The following is a 19,109-nucleotide window of genomic DNA, read 5'->3' as shown; positions in this document are numbered from 1 at the left end:
ACTTTTGGCTTCTTTTATTCATGTCAAGCATCTGTATAAAAATGGAAGAGTCTTACTATAATTTTATTAATAATCATGGTGTGGATGTTATTATATTAATTGAAAAATTAACTTTTCTTCCTCCTCTTAAAAATGTATATCTTAAGTATAAATACAATCCCAGTGTTACATGTATTAACAAGGAATGAGAAAGCAAGTTTTCTGTAGATTTATAGATTTCTATAGATTTGTTTCCAAGCTAATAGGATTAATTTCCTGGTAGCAGGAGAACAGTCAAAATATCATAGTACTCCAGTTAGATGACTTATTTGGATCATTATGTTATAAATTTAGCAGACCAGTGAAAAAGAAAGATATTAGATTTGGGATTCATACAGCAGTTAGCATATCCTGACTACGTACTCAATAAACATGTATTTCATCAAGTCAAGGATTGGTTTTGGAAACTCTTGACTATATTATATATTCTCTTTAGCTATTCTATTGCTCAGTGTTAGCCAAAAAAATAATTTTTTAAAAATAAATTTATTTATTTTTAATTTTTGGCTGTGTTGGGTCTTCGTTGCTGTGTGCGCGCTTTCTCTAGTTGCGGAGAGCAGGGGCTAATCTTCATTGTGGTGCAAGGGCTTCTCATTGCAGTGGTTTCTCTTGTTGCAGAGCATGGGCTCCAGGCACAGGCTTCAGTAGTTGTGGCACGTGGGCTCAGTAGTTGTGGGCTTAGTTGCTCTGGGGCATATGGGATCTTCCTGGACCAGGGGTCGAACCCTTGTGCCCTGCATTGGCAGGTGGATTCTTAACCCCTGTGCCACCAGGGAAGTCCTCAAAGAAATAATTTTAAAGTTTTTTTAACCAATTAAAATGGAGAATGTAGGGTCATGAATTATGTTCTTACTATATCATATAAAAATAATAAGCCATTTCAGAATGGCTAGAACATTCCCTCAATGTGAAAATAAAATAGAATACTTTAATCATTGGATTACTATTGTGTAATTGGTAGAATCTATGTATATTCAAAAGATATTTAAAATTGGAAATCATGTAGTCAATTCATCTTTTGAAATATGCCTATTCATCTTTCTGAAATATTGAATAAGCTTAAAGTCATGAAGAATAAATTAAAATAATACCAACTACAATTTATCTAACAATTACTATGTGCCATTCAAAATTCCAAATGTTTTGTATATATTAGCTCATTCAATGCTCACAGAACCATATGAAGCAGATACTCTTATTGCCTACAGAGAATGAAACTGAGGCACAGGGAAGTCATGTCCCCAAGGTTACACAGCTACTAATTGGAGTCAGGACTTCTTCAACCCAGTACTTTAGCCCCCAGAGCCTGCATTCAACTGCTTCACTTGGGTCTTGAAGTCCATGTGTTCTTTTATTATTACTGTTGTATAGTTTTGCTTGTTTGCTTGCTATATATGCTTAGCAAATAACTCCTGTTAAGCTCATACAAATTTTACTAAACAATGTGTGCCAGGCAATAAGCAGGTTAACAGGAATATTAAGATAAATGAGACAATCCTACCTTTGAGACGCTTAAGGTTCAATCAGAGAAACAGAGGTTTAAAAAGTGAATCTTAACACTATCAAAATCATCATAAACTATAAAGAATGACTGCTCATTACTTAGCATTCAGAGTGTAAAAAACACTACCACCTTTTCCTTTATTTACTTATTTATTCATTCTTTCATCTCAACATTCATTCAAATGTTTATTGAGCTCACAGTGCTAAACACTTCTAAGCACTAGAAAAATCAAGCAAATAAAATAGACAGTCATTTTCTTTGCAAACCTAACAGATCAGTAGAGAAGAAAGATATTAAATAAGTAACCACACACAATCAAATGTATGTAACTTGTAATAAGTGCTGTGTGTAAAGAGTAAATGATATAATGGGGAATTAGGATAGAGTGACTTGATTTACACTGAAAGTTCAGGAAAGGTTTCTCTAAGGAAGTGAATCCAAGCACAGCACTAAAAGATGTTTAGTAGCTGGACCATCAAAAAGTGGGGTATTAATGTACGGTATGATTTATAATTGTATCCATCTAGATACATCTATAAATATAAAGTCTCCTTTGCTAAGGTTCAAATGAGTGGTATAGAGCATTGGTATCAAAGTTGGATTTCTTGACCTTGAAATCTGCCACCAGCAAAAACCTGGAGCCCAACGTCGAATTACCAACTTTTTATTTTGTAAGAAAATGTCATTTAAAAACTGTAACAGGAGAAATATCTGTCATTATCATCATTTCAAAAGAGAATTTTAAGACCAAAAACATAGGAACAATAGAATTAAGGACACATCTCTAAAGTGGATATATTTTTCTTTATCTTTTTCTTCATTTCATGAAGAATCAACAAACTCTGATTAGGATCTGGGAACCATTGGACTATAAAAACTTCTCTTTCCTTGAGGTGTTTATAAGCAGATTGGAATTAGGTAATGAAATGCATCCTTATAGATGTAGTGACCAAGAAGACCAAACAGGCCTGGGACATTGAACAGAAAATGTAGGATTTGAGATAAGACTTGAATCAGAATAAGAAGCACAAAAATATCAGCTATTCTTGAAAACTGAGTACACATGAGAACTGATAAAAGTCTAAAATGTTGCATTTAGTGTCCCAGTTTTCCAAGTCTCCTAAAATGTAATAACATATTCACACATATGCAGTCACACAGGCATTTCTATATACACACACACACACACAGACACATATACATATATATATATAACATTAAATGTTAAATTTAAACATTCTGATTGACTTTGGGTCTTCCCTGAATCACTTTGCTCCTCTAAACTCATAGCCTGACAAACAGTACACCTGTTTTACTGGGCTAAGTGCCAGGGGAAAAAAAATATCAGGGAAATTAATTTTTAAGAGCAGTAGATAAATGGCACACCTCATTAGAAAGTCTATTTAAAAGGCACATCAGGAGATGTCTGCAAGACTTTCATAAGAAATTGATGCTTCCTACCATCATATTCTTGCTGCTCTCTTCTCAGATTACTGATCTTACTTCCTGGTAATAAGACTCAAATTCAAGTTGCATTTAATGAGTGCCTCCTATGTGCCAGGCGGGTATGTTTTACATAGGTTATCTTATCTAATTCTTTCAAAATTGTTTTGAAATAAGTATATTTTGCGGAATGCCTGAAAGAATTACTAAACGTGCTTTGAGACCCCCTGGTACAGCCATATAATGATCTTCCCTTCTTATGGATGAAGATGCTAATAAATTATGACCCTTGTTTTTAGGTAAGAAAAGCCACGGATTACTACAATTTATTCACGTACATTCTGACCTAGAGGAAAATCATTAACATGCACCAATAACTAAGTTTGTAGTCATTTCTTTAGAAATCCTACTTGCTCGCATTTATTGTTTAGAGAGAAAGTTGTCTCTTTGTAAATAAGGCAAAGAAGTCTGTAAGGAATGTCAACAAAAGACCACGAATTCTGACCCTGAAAGAATCATTAAATTATCATGGCATGCCACTGTTTTCTGGAAGGACTTCCTGGCTGAGTCTACAGAAGCTTGGGGGCGATGCCTCTAGCAGCCTTTGTGACCCCCTAGCTCAGTTATTAAGGAATGAACATTACTCTGCCCCTCCACCCCAACTTGGGGTTTCGGAAGACATAATATCCAGGTGATCAGACACCTTGGTTTGTGCCTACTGTCCTGAGGTAAATATTCATAGCTTTCCATTTCACACTCACAAGTGCCTGTTTTGGATGATAAATTATATAGTCATCCTATGGGGTGGTTTTGTGTGCTGTCAAGTCACTAAACTTGAACTACATTTCCCAGAATTCCCTTACATGAATGTTCCAGGTAACAGTTGGGTACAAGAGAAATTTGCACAAGCTTTGGAAGGCAAAATAGAAGTAATAGCCACTGTTTACTCTCTGAAGGTTGGTATAGGGCAGGTGCTGTCACCTCTCATGCACATTATGGCAGGTACGCTGGCTGGTCTTGACGTGTGACAGCAGCAGGCTGCACCTCTTCCAGTTCCCACTGACTGGCCCTCCTCCTTCAGCATCTCCTTCAGCAGGTGGAGGGCACCAGATTATATTGCAGCTCACCCACATCATCGTAATTTGAGGTGGTGAGAGTCAAATGAGGGTTCCAGATTGTCCTTTGTCTCCCCTATTCTTTTTCCATCTGCCTTTTTCAGTGATGGGGTTCAGGACATGCTACCCCAAAATGTGGCACCTTAGCATATTGAATATTTTCAGCTGAAGGAATGGAAGAAATAGCATGTGCAAGAAGAACCTTCTGACCCTCCCCTAAAGCACGTCATAAAACCTTCCTGTGACAGAGGCCCTCCCTACACCCAGAGGAAAGGAATGTCCTTATCCTCAAATGCACAGAGGAATCTGAATGAACAGGACTTACTGTGTCCCCCAATCTGCTACACTGAGCTCAGACCCTTTTTCATCGTGTCACATTTTTTCACCGCTTTCCACTTATCACCAAACCTAGCATAAAAATGCTCAGGTTTAACTGCCTCTTAAGGGCTTCACTTCCTTATGAAGAAAGGCTCCTATGTCCCATAAAGCTTATATTAAATAAACATGAGCGCTTTTCTCTCATTAATTTGTCTTTTGTTAGAGGGGCCCCAGCCTAGAATTTAGAAAGGGAGAGGAAAAAGATATTTTTTCTCCTCTACACTATCTTCCACTCTGCTGACTTCTGACCCTGTACCAGGTAAACTGCAACAGCCTCACCTAGACTGCTTAATCAGCTCCCATGAATGCATTAGCCATACAAAATAAATTCCCTACTTTACATCACTTACAGTGACTCTACTCTCATCAAAGTCTGACAGACAGACCATAGTATTGTTCGAATAGTATTTTAACATTATGTTTAGTAAGAAATGAAGGGTAGCTGGAATCTCTTTCCTAGTATCTGATTTTTGTGTCCTAAAATTTGTCTTATTTGAAAAGATGAAGTAAAGTCACAAATTTTGCAGACCAGAAACCAAGCTGCCATCCTCATTTTACAGACAAGAAAATATAATTTCTTAGTCATGCTAACTTGTAGGTTATAGAGATATCAGTGAACCCAAGTCTTCTGAAATAAGCATATGAGTGAACCCAAGTCTTTTGAAATAAGGCAATTCTATTAGTGCTTCACAAGTAGATTGTATACAGATCAACCAGATCAAATTCAGAAAATAGGGAATTGTGAAGATTGGCTAGAGGAGAATCATTCTTCTCAATCCCGTATAGTACTTGCTTACGAAAATAGGTTTTCATTTCTATGTAAACATTTTTTAATATCTTGGAAGCATTCACCTACTTTTCTCAAGTGTCAGAGCCCAAGGACAGGTGCTCTCTCTGGCTTTCAGAGCAACTATTTCTAGTATGATTTCTTATACCACCAACCTTGTTTTTTAAACATTAACGATACATATTTCAAAGACTATTATGTGGTACAAAAGGCTCATCATGGTAATAATATTAATCCCTGGTAAATGTTTGAACTGTATCAATTAAAAATAGCATTAGAAACACGAGGATCATTTACATTTTGACACTCTTAATGAAGCAAATGGTATTTTTTCTGTGAAAAAAACATTAAAAAGGCAAGTTAAAACTTAATAAATGGAGAAAAGAAATCAGAATTTTAATACAAGTGGATGTATCCCATTCAACCAGTGGTTAATACAGGTTTTATGCTATAATTATACAATGTCCTTGAATTTATTATACTCTTTTGGTTCTAGAAGTTGATCATTCAAATTTTAATTTGAATTTCTTATTTGAAGAATTAATTTATATGTCTGGAAGAATTTTAGCTTTGAGATTTTTTAAAATTTCAAATCCATTGGAGAATACTTGTCTTCTGAAATATGGCTTCAGGTTGCCAGCCATCCCAACACACCACCTTTCTCTTTGCACCTGTTGTAATTACAATCTCTCTTTGTCAATTAGAGTACTGAATGCTACTTCCTTAGATCTAAGTATTTATCTTAAGATACATAACTTGGCAATATAACTTTCTGAGAGTAAAATATGTGGTAGCTAGCCATCACAGTGGCCCCCAGTGATTCTTACCTGTGGGCATTCCTACCATTGTATAGTCTCATCTAACGCTGAATAGGGTTGACCTGTTATGACCTAAAGGATTTTGCAGAAATGGCAGTGTGGGATTTAAAAGTGTAGGTCATAAGGGGCATTGTGGCTTCTGCCTTGCTCTTTCTCGAATCACTCAGTCTAGGCGATGCCAGTTGCCATGATGTGAGCACACACCAGCATTAACTTAAAAGCCGAATGAGTGAGACATCTTGCCAACTGGTCCGCAACCCCAGAAAAAAATTTCAGATGTCTGCAACCCCAACCGAGGTCTTCACTGCAACATCAAGATATACCCTAAGCCAGAACCACCGACATAAGCCATTCCCAAATTCCTAAGCCACAGAAACTGTGTGGAGTGATAGATGTTTATTATTTTTTTAAACCTCTTACTTTTCTGGTAATTTACTATGCAGCCATAGATGACCATTACAAAATACGACAGGTATCTTTTTTTTTTTTTGCGGTACGCGGGCCTCTCACTGTTGTGGCCTCTCCCATTGCGGAGCACAGGCTCCAGATGCGCAGGCTCAGCGGCCACGGCTCACAGGCCCAGCCGCTCCGCGGCATGTGGGATCCTCCCGGACCGGGGCACGAACCCATGTCCCCTGCATCGGCAGGCGGACTCTCAACCACTGTGTCACCAGGGATGTGTCCCCTGCATCGGCAGGTGGACTCTCAACCACTGCGTCATCATTTCATAAACATATTTTTTTCATTCTAATTTTATTAAATGTACTTATTAGTTTTTAAAGTGGGTCAAAACCTGTTTGACTGGATGAAATAAAAATTTTATGATAAATATTTCTTTCTTCCTAAGGTAAGGAATTGTTTCAAAATCAAAATATCACCATTATTCATTCCTTTAAGCAATATATAGCAGAAAACTTGCTATGTGACAGACACTCATGTACAGAGATGAATAAGAGAATTTCTTCCTTGAATAAGGTTAAGTTTTTGAGTGAGATGGACAAGTAAACAGATATTAACAATACAATGTGTTAACTGCTGATAATACAGGTGCCTGTAAGGGACTAAGAAAATGAAAGCATGGTACAGTGAAATTTTCTTAGGGAATCTGGAATTCTTTCACAAAAAAGGGATGAATTCATCCTTCAAGAAAACTGAGGAATGAATCTCTTACTAGTGATATTAAAAGGTATACAGGGGAGACCTTCAAGATGGCAGAGGAGTAAGGTGTGGAGATCATCTTCCTCCCCACAAATACATCAAAAATACATCTACATGTGGAACAACACCTACAGAACACCTACTGAACGCTGGCAGAAGACCTCAGACCTCCCAAAAGGCAAGAAACTCCCCACGTACCTGGGTAGGGCAAAAGAAAAAAGAAAAGACAGACACAAAAGAATAGGGACAGGACCTGCAGCTCTGAGAGGGAGCTGTGAAGGAGGAAAGGTTTCCACACACTAGGAAGGCCCTTCACTGGTGGAGACAGGGGCGGGTGGCAGGGGGAAAGCTTCAGAGCCACAGAGGAGAGAGCAGCAACAGGGGTGCAGAGGGCAAAGCGGAGAGATTCCCGCACAGAGGATTGGTGCCAACTAGCACTCACCAGCCCGAGAGGCTTGTTTGCTCACCCACCAGGACGGGTGGGGGCTAGGAGCTGAGGCTCGGGCTTTGGAGGTAGGATCCCAGGGAGAGGACTGGGGTTGGCTGCGTGAAGGGGATACTGCACCACAGCTAGCTGGGAGAGAATCCAGGAAGAAGTCTGGAACTGCCTAAGAGACCACTGTTTCGGGGTGCACGAGGAGACTGGATTGAGAGTACCGCCTAAACGAGCTCGAGATGGGCGCGAGCTGCAGCTATCAGCACGGACACCAGAGCTGGGAATGAAATGCTAAGGCTGCTGCTGCAGCCACCAAGAAGCCTGTGTGCAAACACAGGTCACTATCCACACCTCCTCTCCCTCGAGCCTGAGCAGCCCACCACTGCCAGGGTCCCGTGATCCAGGGACAACTTCCCTGGGAGACGACACGGCGCACCTCAGGATGGTGCAACATCATTCCGGCCTCTGCTGCCACAGGCTCGCCCCACATCCCTACCCCTCCCTCCCCGCGGCCTGAGTGAGCCGGAGACCCCGAATCAGCTACTACTTTAACCCTGTCCTGTCTGGGAGGGAACGGATGTCCTCAGGCGACCTACAAACAGAGGCGGGGCCAAATCCAAAGCTGAACCCCGGGAGCTGTGTGAACAAAGAAGAGAAAGGGAAATCTCTCCCAGTAGCCTCTGGAGCAGCAGATTAAATCTCCACACTCAACTTGACGTATGTTGCATCTGTGGAATACCTGAAGAGACAACGAATCATCCCAAAATTGAGGCAGTGGACTTTGGGAGCAATTGTAGACTTGGGGTTTGCTTTCTGCATCTAATTTGTTTCTGGTCTTATGTTTATCTTAGTTTAGTATTTAGAGTTTATTATCATTGGTAAATTTGTTTATTGATTTGGTTGTTCTCTTCCTTTTTTTTAATATATACATTTTTTTTTCTGAGTGTGTATGTGCATGCTTCTTTGTGTGATTTTGTCTGTATAGATTTGCTTTTACCATTTGCCCTAGGGTTCTGTTTTTTTTTTCATTCTTTTTTTTTTCAGTATAGTTCTTAGCGCTTGTTATCATTGGTGAATTTGTTTTTTGGTTTGCCTGCTCTCTTCCTTCTTACTTTCTTTTCTTTTATTACTTTTGAATTTTTTATTTTTAATAATTTTTTTATTTTAATAACTTTATTTTATTTATTTATTTTTTCTTTCTTTTTTTCTCCCTTTTCTGAGCTTTGTGGCTGACAGGGTTTTGGTGCTCCGGTGGGGTGTCAGGCCTGTGCTTCTGAGGTGGGAGAGCAAAGTTCAGGACATTGGTCCACCAGAGACCTCCCAGATCCACATAATATCAAACAGCAAAAGCTCTACCAGAGACCTCTGTCTCAATGCTAAGACCCAGCTCCACTCAATGACCAGCACGCTCCAGTGCTGGACACCGTATGCCAAACAACTAGCAAGACAGGAACACAGCCCCACCAATTAGCAGAGAGGCCACCTAAAATCAAAATAAGGTCACAGACACCCCAAAACTCACCACCAGACGTGGACCTGCCCACCAGAAAGAAAATATCCAGCCTGATCCACCAGAAAACAAGCACCAGTATCCTGCACCAGGAAGCCTACACAACCCACTGAACCAACCTTACCCACTGGGGGAAGACACCAAAAACAATGGGAATTACGAACCTGCAGCCTGCGAAAAGGAGAACCCAAACACAGTAAGTTAAGCAAAATGAGAAGACAGAGAGAAACATACAGCAGATGAAGGAGCAAGGTAAAAACCCACCAGACCAAACAAATGAAGAGAAAATAGGCAGTCAACCTGAAAAAGAATTCAGAGTAATGATAGTAAAGATTATCCAAAATCTTGGAAACAGAATGGAGACAATACAACAAAAGTTTAACAAGGACCTAGAAGAACTAAAGAGCAAACAAACAATGATGAACAACACAATAAATTAAATTAAAAGTTCTCTAGAAGGAGTCAACAGCAGAATAAATGAGACAGAAGAATGGATAAGTGACCTGGAATATAAAATAGTAGAAATAAAGACCACAGGGCAGAATAAAGAAAAAAGAATGAAAAGAAATGAGGACAGTCTCGGAGACTTCTTGGACAACACTAAACACACCAACATTCGAATTATATGGGCCCTAGAAGATGAAGAGAAAAAGAAAGGGACTGAGAAAATATTTGAAGAGATTATAGTTGAAAACTTCCTAACATGGGAAAGGAAAGAGTCAAGTGCAGGAAGCGCAGAGAGTCCCATACAGGATAAATCCAATGAGAAACACTCCAAGACACATATTAATCAAATATCAAAAATTAAATACAAAGAAAAAATATTAAAAGCAGCAAGGGAAAAATAACAAACAAGGGAATCCCCATAAGGTTAATAGCTGATCTTTCAGCAGAAACTGTGCAAGCCAGAAGGGACTGGCAAGAATATTTAAAGTGATGAAAGGGAAAAACCTACAAAGAAGATTACTCTAACAGCAAGGATCTCATTCAGATTTGATGGAGAAATTAAAACCTTTACAGACAAGCAAGAGCCAAGAGAATTCAGCACCACCAAACCAGCTTTACAACAAATGCTAAAGGAATTTCTTTAGGCAGGAAACACAAGAGAAGGAAAAGGTCTACAATAACAAACCCAAAACAATTAAGAAAATGGTTAATAGGAACATACATATCTATAACTACCTTAAATTTCAATGGATTAAATGCTCCAACCAAAAGACATAGATCAGCTGAATGGATACAAAAACAAGACCCGTATATATGCTGTCTATAAGAGACCCACTTCAGACCTAGGGACACATACAGACTGAAGTGAGGCGATGGAAAAAGATATTCTATGCAAATGGAAATCAAAAGAAAGCTGGAGTAGCAATTACCATATCAGACAAAATAGACTTTAAAAAAAGACTATTACAAGAGACAAAGAAGGACACTATATAATGATCAAGGGATCCATCCAAGAAGAAGATATAACAATTGTAAATATATATGCACCCAACATAGCACCTCAATAAATAAGGCAAATGCTAACAGCCATAAAAGGGGAAATTGATAGTAACACAATCATATTAGGGGACTTTAACACCCCACTTTTACCAATGGACAGATCATCCAAAATGAAAATAAATAAGGAAACACAAGCTTTAAACGATACATTAAACAAGAACTTAAGTGATATTTATAGGACATTCCATCCAAAAACAACAGAATACACTTTCTTCTCAAGTGCTCATGGAACATTCTCCAGGATAGATCATATCTTGGGTCACAAATCAAGCCTTGGTAAATTTAAGAAAATTGAAATTGTATCAAGTAACTTTGCTGACCACAATGCTATGAGACTACATATCAATTACAGGAAAAAATCTGTAAAAAATACAAATACATGGAGGTTAAAGAATACACTACTAAATAACCAAGAGATCACTGAAGAAATCAAAGAGGAAATCAGAAAATACCTAGAAACAAATGGCAATGAAAATACGACAACCCAAAATATATGGGATGCAGCAAAAGCAGTTCTAAGAGGGAAGTTTATAGCAATAAAATCCTACCTCAACAAACAAGTAACATCTCAAAGAAACAACCTAAACTTACACCTAAAGCAATTAGACAGAGAAGAACAAAAAAATCCCAAAGTTAGCAGAAGGAAAGAATTCATAAAGATCAGATCAGAGATAAATGAAAAAGAAATGAAGGAAACAATAGCAAAGATCAATAAAACTAAAAGCTGGTTCTTTGAGAAGATAAACGAAATTGATAAACCTGTAGCCAGACTCATCAAGAAAAAAAGGGAGAAGACTCATATCAATAGAATTAGAAATGAAAAAGAAGTAACAACTGACACTGCAGAAATACAAAGGATCATGAGAGATTACCACAAGCAACTATATGCCAAGAAAATGGACAACCTGGAAGAAATGGACCAATTCTTACAAAAAAAGCACAACCTTCCATGACTGAACCAGGAAGAAATAGAAAATATAAACAGACCAATCACAAGCACTGAAATTGAGCCTGTGATTAAAAATCTTCCAACAGGGCTTCCCTGGTGGCGCAGTGGTTGGGAGTCTACCTGCCGATGCAGGGGACGCGGGTTTGTGCCCCGGTCCGGGAGGATCCCGTGTGCTGCGGAGAGGCTGGGCCCGTGAGCCATGGCTGCTGAGCCTGCGCGTCCGGAGCCTGTGCTCCGCAGCAGGAGAGGCCACAGGCGTGAGAGGCCCGCATACTGCAAAGAGAAAAAAAAAAAAAAATCTTCCAACAAACAAAAGTCCAGGACCAGATGGCTTCACAGGCAAATTCTATCAAACATTGAGAGAAGAGCTAACACCTATCCTTCTCAAACTCTTCCAAAATATAGCAGAGGGAAGAACACTCCCCAACTCTTTCTACGAGGCCACATCACCCTCATACCAAAACCAGACAAAGATGTCACAAGGAAAGAAAACGACAGGCCAATATCACTGATGAACATAAATGCAAAAATCCTCAACAAAATACTAGCAAACAGAATCCAACAGCACATTAAAAGGATCATACACCATGATCAAGTGGGGTGTATCCCAAGAATGCAAGGATTCTTCAATATACGCAAATCAATCAATGTGATAAACCATATTAACAAACTGAAGGATAAAAACCATATGATCATCTCAATAGATGCAGAAAAAGGTCTGACAAAATTCAACACCCATTTATGATAAAAAAACCCTCCAAAAAGTACGCAGAGAGGGAACTTACTTCAACATAATAAAGGCCACATATGACAAACCCACAGCCAACATCGTTCTCAATTGTGAAAAACTGAAACCATTTCGACTAAGATCAGGAAAAGACAAGGTCGTCCACTCTCATCATTATTATTCAACATAGTTTTGGAAGTTTTAACCACAGCAATCAGAGAATAAAAGGAATCCAAAACAGAAAAGAAGAAGTAAAGATGGTACTGTTTGCAGACGACATGATACTATACATAGTGAATACTAAAGATGCTACAGAATACTACTAGAGCTAATCAATGAATTTGGTACAGTATCAGGATACAAAATTAATGCACAGAAATCTCTTGCATTCTTATAAACTAATGATAGAAAATCTGAAAGAGAAATTAATGAAACACTCCCATTTACCATTACAACACAAAGAATAAAATACTTAGGAATAAACCTACCAAAGGAGACAAAAGACATGTATGCAGAAAACTATAAGACACTGACGAAAGAAACTAAAGATGATACAAACAGATGGAGAGATATACCATGTTCTTGGATTGGAAGAATCAACATTGTGAAAATGACTATATTACCCAAAGCAATCTACAGATTCAGTGCAATCACTATCAAACTACCAATGGCATTTTTCACAGAACTAAAACAAAAAATTTCACAATTTGTATGGAAACGCAAAAGACCCCAAATAGCCAAAGCAATATTGAGAAAGAAAAACGAGCTGCAGGAATCAGGCTCCCGGATTTCAGAGTATACTATAAAGCTACAGTAATCAAGACAGTATGGTACTAGCACAAAAACAGAAATACAGATCAACGGAATAGAATAGAAAGCCCAGAGCTTAACCCACACACATATGGTCACCTTATCTTTGAAAAAAGAAGCAAGAATATACAATGGAGAAAAGACAGCCTCTTCAATAAGTGGTGCTGAGAAAACTGGACAGCTACATGTAAAAGAATGAAATTAGAACACTCTTTAACACCATACACAAGAATAAACTCACAATGGATTAAAGACCTAAATGTAAGGCCAGACACTATAAAACTCTTAGAGGAAAACATAGGTAAAACACCCTATGACATAAATCACAGCAAGATCCTTTTTGACCCACCTCCTAGAGAAATGGAAATAAAACCAAACATAAACAAATAGGACCTAATGAAACTTAAAAGCTTTTGCCCAGCAAAGGAAACCAGAAACAAGACTAAAAGACAACCCTCAGAATGGGAGAAAATATTTGCAAACGAAGCAACTGACAAAGGATTAATTTCCAATATTTACAAGCAGCTCATGCAGCTCAATATCAAAAAAACAAACAACCCGATCCAAAAATGGCAGAAGACCTAAACAGACATTTCTCCAAAGAAGATATACAGATTGCCAACAAACACATGAAAGGATGCTCAACATCACTAATCATTAGAGAAATGCAAATCAAAACTACAGTGAGGTATCACCTCACACCGTCAGAATGGTCATCGTCAAAAAATCTACAAACAATAAATGCTGGAGAGGGTGTGGAGAAAAGGGAACCCTCTTGCACTGTTGGTGGGAATGTAAATTGATACAACCACTATGGAGAACAGTATGGATGTTCCTTAAAAAACTAAAAATAGAACTACCATACGACCCAGCAATCCAACTACTGGGCATATACCCTGAGAAAACCATAATTCAAGAAGAGTCATGTATCACAATGTTCATTGCAGCTCTATTTACAATACCCAGGACATGGAAGCAACCTAAGTGTCCATCAACAGATGAATGGATAAAGAAGATGTGGCACATATATACAATGGAATACTATTCAGCCATAAAAAGAAACGAAATTGAGTTATTTGTAGTGAGGTGGATGGACCTAGAGTCTGTCATACAGAGTGAAGTAAGACAGAAACAGAAAAACAAATACTGTATGCTAACACATATATATGGAATCTAAAAAAAAAAAAAAGGGTCTGAAGAACCTAGGGGCAGGACAGGAATAAGGACGCAGACGTAGAGAATGGCCTTGAAGACACGGGGAGGGGGACGGGTAAGCTGGGATGAAGTGAGAGAGTGGCGTTGACATATATACACTACCAAATGTAAAACAGATAGCTAGTGGGAAGAAGCTGCATAGCACAGGGAGATCAGCTCGGTGCTTTATGACCACTTAGAAGGGTGGGATAGGGAGGGTGGGAGGGAGATGCAAGAGGGAGGGGATATGGGGATATATGTATATGTATGGCTGATTCACTTTATTATAAAGCAGAAACTAATACTCCATTGTAAAGCAATTATAGTCCAATAAAGATGTTTAAAAAATTAATAAATAAATAAGATTTAAAAAAAATAAAATAAAATGTATACAGCACTTGTGATAAACCAGGTTCTGCCCTAAACACTCCAAATATATTCATTTGTATAATTCTCTTAATCTTATTACATAGGTACTATTGTATAGATGATGAAACTGAAGCAAAGAGAGACTAAGTGACTTTTCTGATATCACAAGGGCTATAAAGTTGCAAGATCTGGATTTAATAGCAAGGAAATGCAGCACCAGAGTTCACATTCTTAACTACTTTCTTACACTTTCTGCTATACTGGATCAGGGAATGAGGGAAGGATGGTATGAGCAGAGGCAGGGAGGAGTGAGAGTGTATGTTTTCCTAGGCAAAGAAAACAGGTGAGAGCAATAGGAAGTATGGCTGGAAAACGGGGTGCATGAGCGGAATTACAAGATGAAAATAAAGGGCTAAGCCAAGGACTTGAATTTCATGCCAAGGAATTTGTACTTGGCAGAAATAATGAAATTTATGTTTTATGAAGATACCTTGGGGGCAATGTTAAAGGGGAGAGGCCTGGATGAGGCAGACAAAAAGAAACTGCATTACCCCCTCTAAAGAGAATCAAGGTCTGAAGTGTAGTAATGGAGACTGTGGTAATAAGTGTAGTAATGGAGGTAATAAGTGTGGTAATAAGAGGAGGGAGCAAATTCATGAGGCATAAGAGGGTTGGCTGGCATACAGTGTGGTAACTGATCAGGTGCCCAGCAGATTTAACAGATGACTTGCAGGTTTCTTTTTGCAGGAAATGGATAGATGGTTAGGTCATTAATAAATATGTAGAACTGGAGGAGGAGTCTTCACAAAGACGATGTACTTAGCAAACACTTCTTGAAAGAAGAAGTGAAGTAGTAGTAATACAGAGGTTATTTTTCCCCTAACAAATGAAATGCCAGGAACATAGGCATTATCCATAGTAACTAATTACAATGGTCCAAGGAAGCTCTACTGTGGACTATGTGCCTTACATTTAAGTAATCTAATCTGAAAATTTAATTATAGGTAGCTGCTCATTTTATCAAATAATTAAGAACAAATTCATCAGTAATTTATTTAGTATACTTATTAAAATATTAACTTTACAAATATTAGATTTACACACAATTCTTAAAATACATCTACTGTAAAAATTGAAGAACTATATTATATGACCATATTTGGTTCTAAAATTTGAATGAATGAAATTCTAAAAAAGAACAGATGAAAAATATCAGTCAATATAGGCTCAAGGGAAATGAAATTTCCTGGAGTAATGTAAACAACTGTTTTTCACTTAAAATTCTAGGTCATATTTTATATTATAGGCATTTCAACTGTATATTCTTTTAAGAGTCTGCATTACACAATATACCAAAACTATTGCCTACTTAAAGCAGAGGTTTATGGCTCTGGATAAATAGCCCTTTTGCTTTGGTTGACATCATGAGACTTAGCTCTACCTGTTAGATGATGCTCACTTTAACCCAGCTACCAACGGTACAGGGGGCAGAGTTATCTCAGTCACACCTCCATATCAATAAACCCAAACTATACAGTTTTTTGACTTTGTGTTATTCATACTTGCATTTCTTTTAACATAGCCATTTCCTGGCATATGTAGTAGATACTTGACAATAATTGTTCAATGAGTAAAATACCATAATGGGAAGTAGAGGATCTCTCAGTATATAGAATGCAACTTACGGTATTTATAGTTTCTGAGTTCTACTGATTCCACTCTTACTGAAGAAAGAACAGGTAGGTTGCAGGGTGCACAGGGCAAATATGAACGAGCACGTTAAGAAGCTAATAAAATGTTTTTGCTTATGATACAAAGGCATAAGCATAAACTCATTCATCTATTCATTTAATAATTATCGAGCACCTGACCGATTCCTTCCCTCAAGGAACTCACATGCTCAATAGAGCATGTCAGATGTGGAAATAGACAAATATAATTTTAAAAAAACAGAAAGACCTTGAACAAAGAGATGAACAATATACTCAGAGATTGGATAGGCCATAATGAAAATCTAAATTTCCTCACTTGTGATATTCCTATTTCACTCCGAATCTATAAGAACACATGGCTGGCCGTAGTATCGCATTACAAGTAATTCCTCGAAATTCCTTTTAACATTCTTTATTTTTAGGAAATCAAAATAGGATGTTTTAATGGGAGGAGCAAAGAGAATGTCTGGGAAGGAAACTTAGAGCCAGATAGTGGGGGACTTAAAAATACACAATTTTCCATTTGTCCAAAAGTGTTTTATTTGGGTTGGGTTTGGTTTTATATAGCCGAGTGTAAAATCCACAAATTATCCTTTATTAATGATTGATATAGTCCCTATTCCCAAACCAAATATCCACCAAGCTTTGGAATTGTTATCCTCATGAAACTATAACATTGAGCTTTTGTTCAGCTCTTCAAATCAGGTTTCATTTGAAGTCTATGAGAACAGGCAAAGATTAGAAGGAAATGTGAAGATGGGAACTAGCCCTTAGTGGCCCTCAAGCATGTTTGTGAGATGCTTTGTTTATTTGCAGGGTGAAGAGAAACAAAACCAGAGCTGGAGAGAACTCTGTTTCTTTCCATTTAAAAGCCAAACTTCTGCGGTACGGCAGACACTAATACAACATTGCAAAGTAGCTATACTCCAATAAAAATTAATTAAAAAAAAAAAAGAAAAGCCAAACTTCATGGATCTTACCTGACAAGTTTCTGTAATCCACTAAGTCAAACATAACAATGGCCACAGCTGACCACGTGATGATCAGAGCAATGACCAGAAGCCAGGCTGCTGGGGAGCTGAATGTTGTCACTATATCTTCTGTGACTGTCCTCTTTATCACTTTTCCAGGGGATTTGGGCACAGATCCATTCTTGCTGTCTATCACAGTTGTGGTCGTAGATGCATTTCCTAATCGAACATTGGAAAAGGAGAATTATAATTTGGAATTTCATGTCAAATATTGATGACAAAAACCCCTTCCCCACAAAACACAGACTGTATAGGTATATATAGCTCTTTTATAGCATTTTCTATGGCAGAATACACCTCTTTAGTGGTAGAGCCAAACTCCCTGCCCGCTACCACATTTCACTTTCTCAGCATTTACCCTCCACCCTGATACCCATAGGCCCTCATAATCAGCATTCCTCGTCTCCCAAGTTCCATAAGTACTGCCAGCCAGGCCACAAACTATGTCATAATCTTCAATCATTTTTGCATGTCCCTTACCGCCTCATATACCCAATACCATCAAGGGCAATGGCTTTTTTGGTCAAGTTGCTTTTTAACCTTTTTCTTTTATTTAGGTTCATACGTCAGGTCTAAATACAAGCAAAAATATCCCCTCTGGGAGAGAAACAAAATCAGTGATAAAATAGTTCAAATGGATGAAATTTCTTTTGGATATTCTGGTTTAACAGCATAACTGACCCTCTATTAAAGCCATTAATTTTTATTTGTGAAAGGGGCATAGAAGATCTAAGAGATTAATGTTGGAAAATCTTATTATATCCAGAAACTTTTTATTTCTGCTTACAAAAGTCTACACTTTCAGTTCATGACTGAAAATTCAAAAAATATAAAAAATAGCAAAATAAATAAATAGATAATTATTTGGGTTTTTTATTAAACAATAGATTTACCATCGATAATTATTTGTATTCTCACCACACAAAAAGAACTGTTGACATATTTTTCTATTTATACCTACTTTTCTGTACATGCAAGTAAATACATAAATACGTTTTATTTCTGACAAGTCATCAACACACTCTCCGTTAGTTTTTTTTACTAGGCAATATATAATAAACATGATTTCTTGCTGTACATATTACATAAAATACCACTTAAGTGGCTGCATGGCATGTCATTCCATGGCTATGCATAATTTAGTTGAACAGCTTTCTACCCTGGGACATGGCAGAAGTTTTCTCAGCACATATTAATGATTTTTGTATAAGGAGAATTTCCTAAATATAGAATTTCTGGGCAAATAATATAATCACTTTTATATCTTTTGAGAATATATGTATATATTTGAAAATAAAAATAATTTGTTTCCTTATCCTTGACAACCCTGGGTATTACCGGTATTCAAAATATGTTCAATCACACAGGAGGAAAATTCTACTTCATTTGCAATTCTTTGATTGCTAGAGATAAGCTTTTTTATATGTTTATTTTTCATTTATATTTCTTATCCTGTGAAGTTTTTTGTTCATTTTTCTATAAACCTCCTTCTGGTGGTTTATAAAGTTGTGTACACATATACATATATACATAATGTATATGTATATATTTTGTATATGTATATTTGCATATACGTATATGAGTGTGTCTACGTGTAAATGTACTTACATGTATGCATGTGTG

General features: G+C 37.6%; 1 protein-coding gene across 1 annotated transcript in view; it reads right to left on the bottom strand.

The window, feature by feature from the left end:
* Nucleotides 1-19,109, bottom strand: part of TRDN (triadin) — a 372,809-nt gene that overhangs the window by 302,024 nt on the left and 51,676 nt on the right. The window contains exon 2 of the mRNA XM_065888711.1: nt 17,436-17,645. Within this exon, the coding sequence (XP_065744783.1) occupies nt 17,436-17,645 (210 nt within the window). The remainder of the gene's footprint in view (nt 1-17,435; nt 17,646-19,109) is intronic.

This window comes from Phocoena phocoena, chromosome 12 (assembly GCF_963924675.1).
Source record: "Phocoena phocoena chromosome 12, mPhoPho1.1, whole genome shotgun sequence".
Taxonomy (NCBI): domain Eukaryota; kingdom Metazoa; phylum Chordata; class Mammalia; order Artiodactyla; family Phocoenidae; genus Phocoena; species Phocoena phocoena.
Note: the sequence above shows the minus strand (reverse complement) of the source record. Positions and strands in the feature narration are given on the sequence as shown.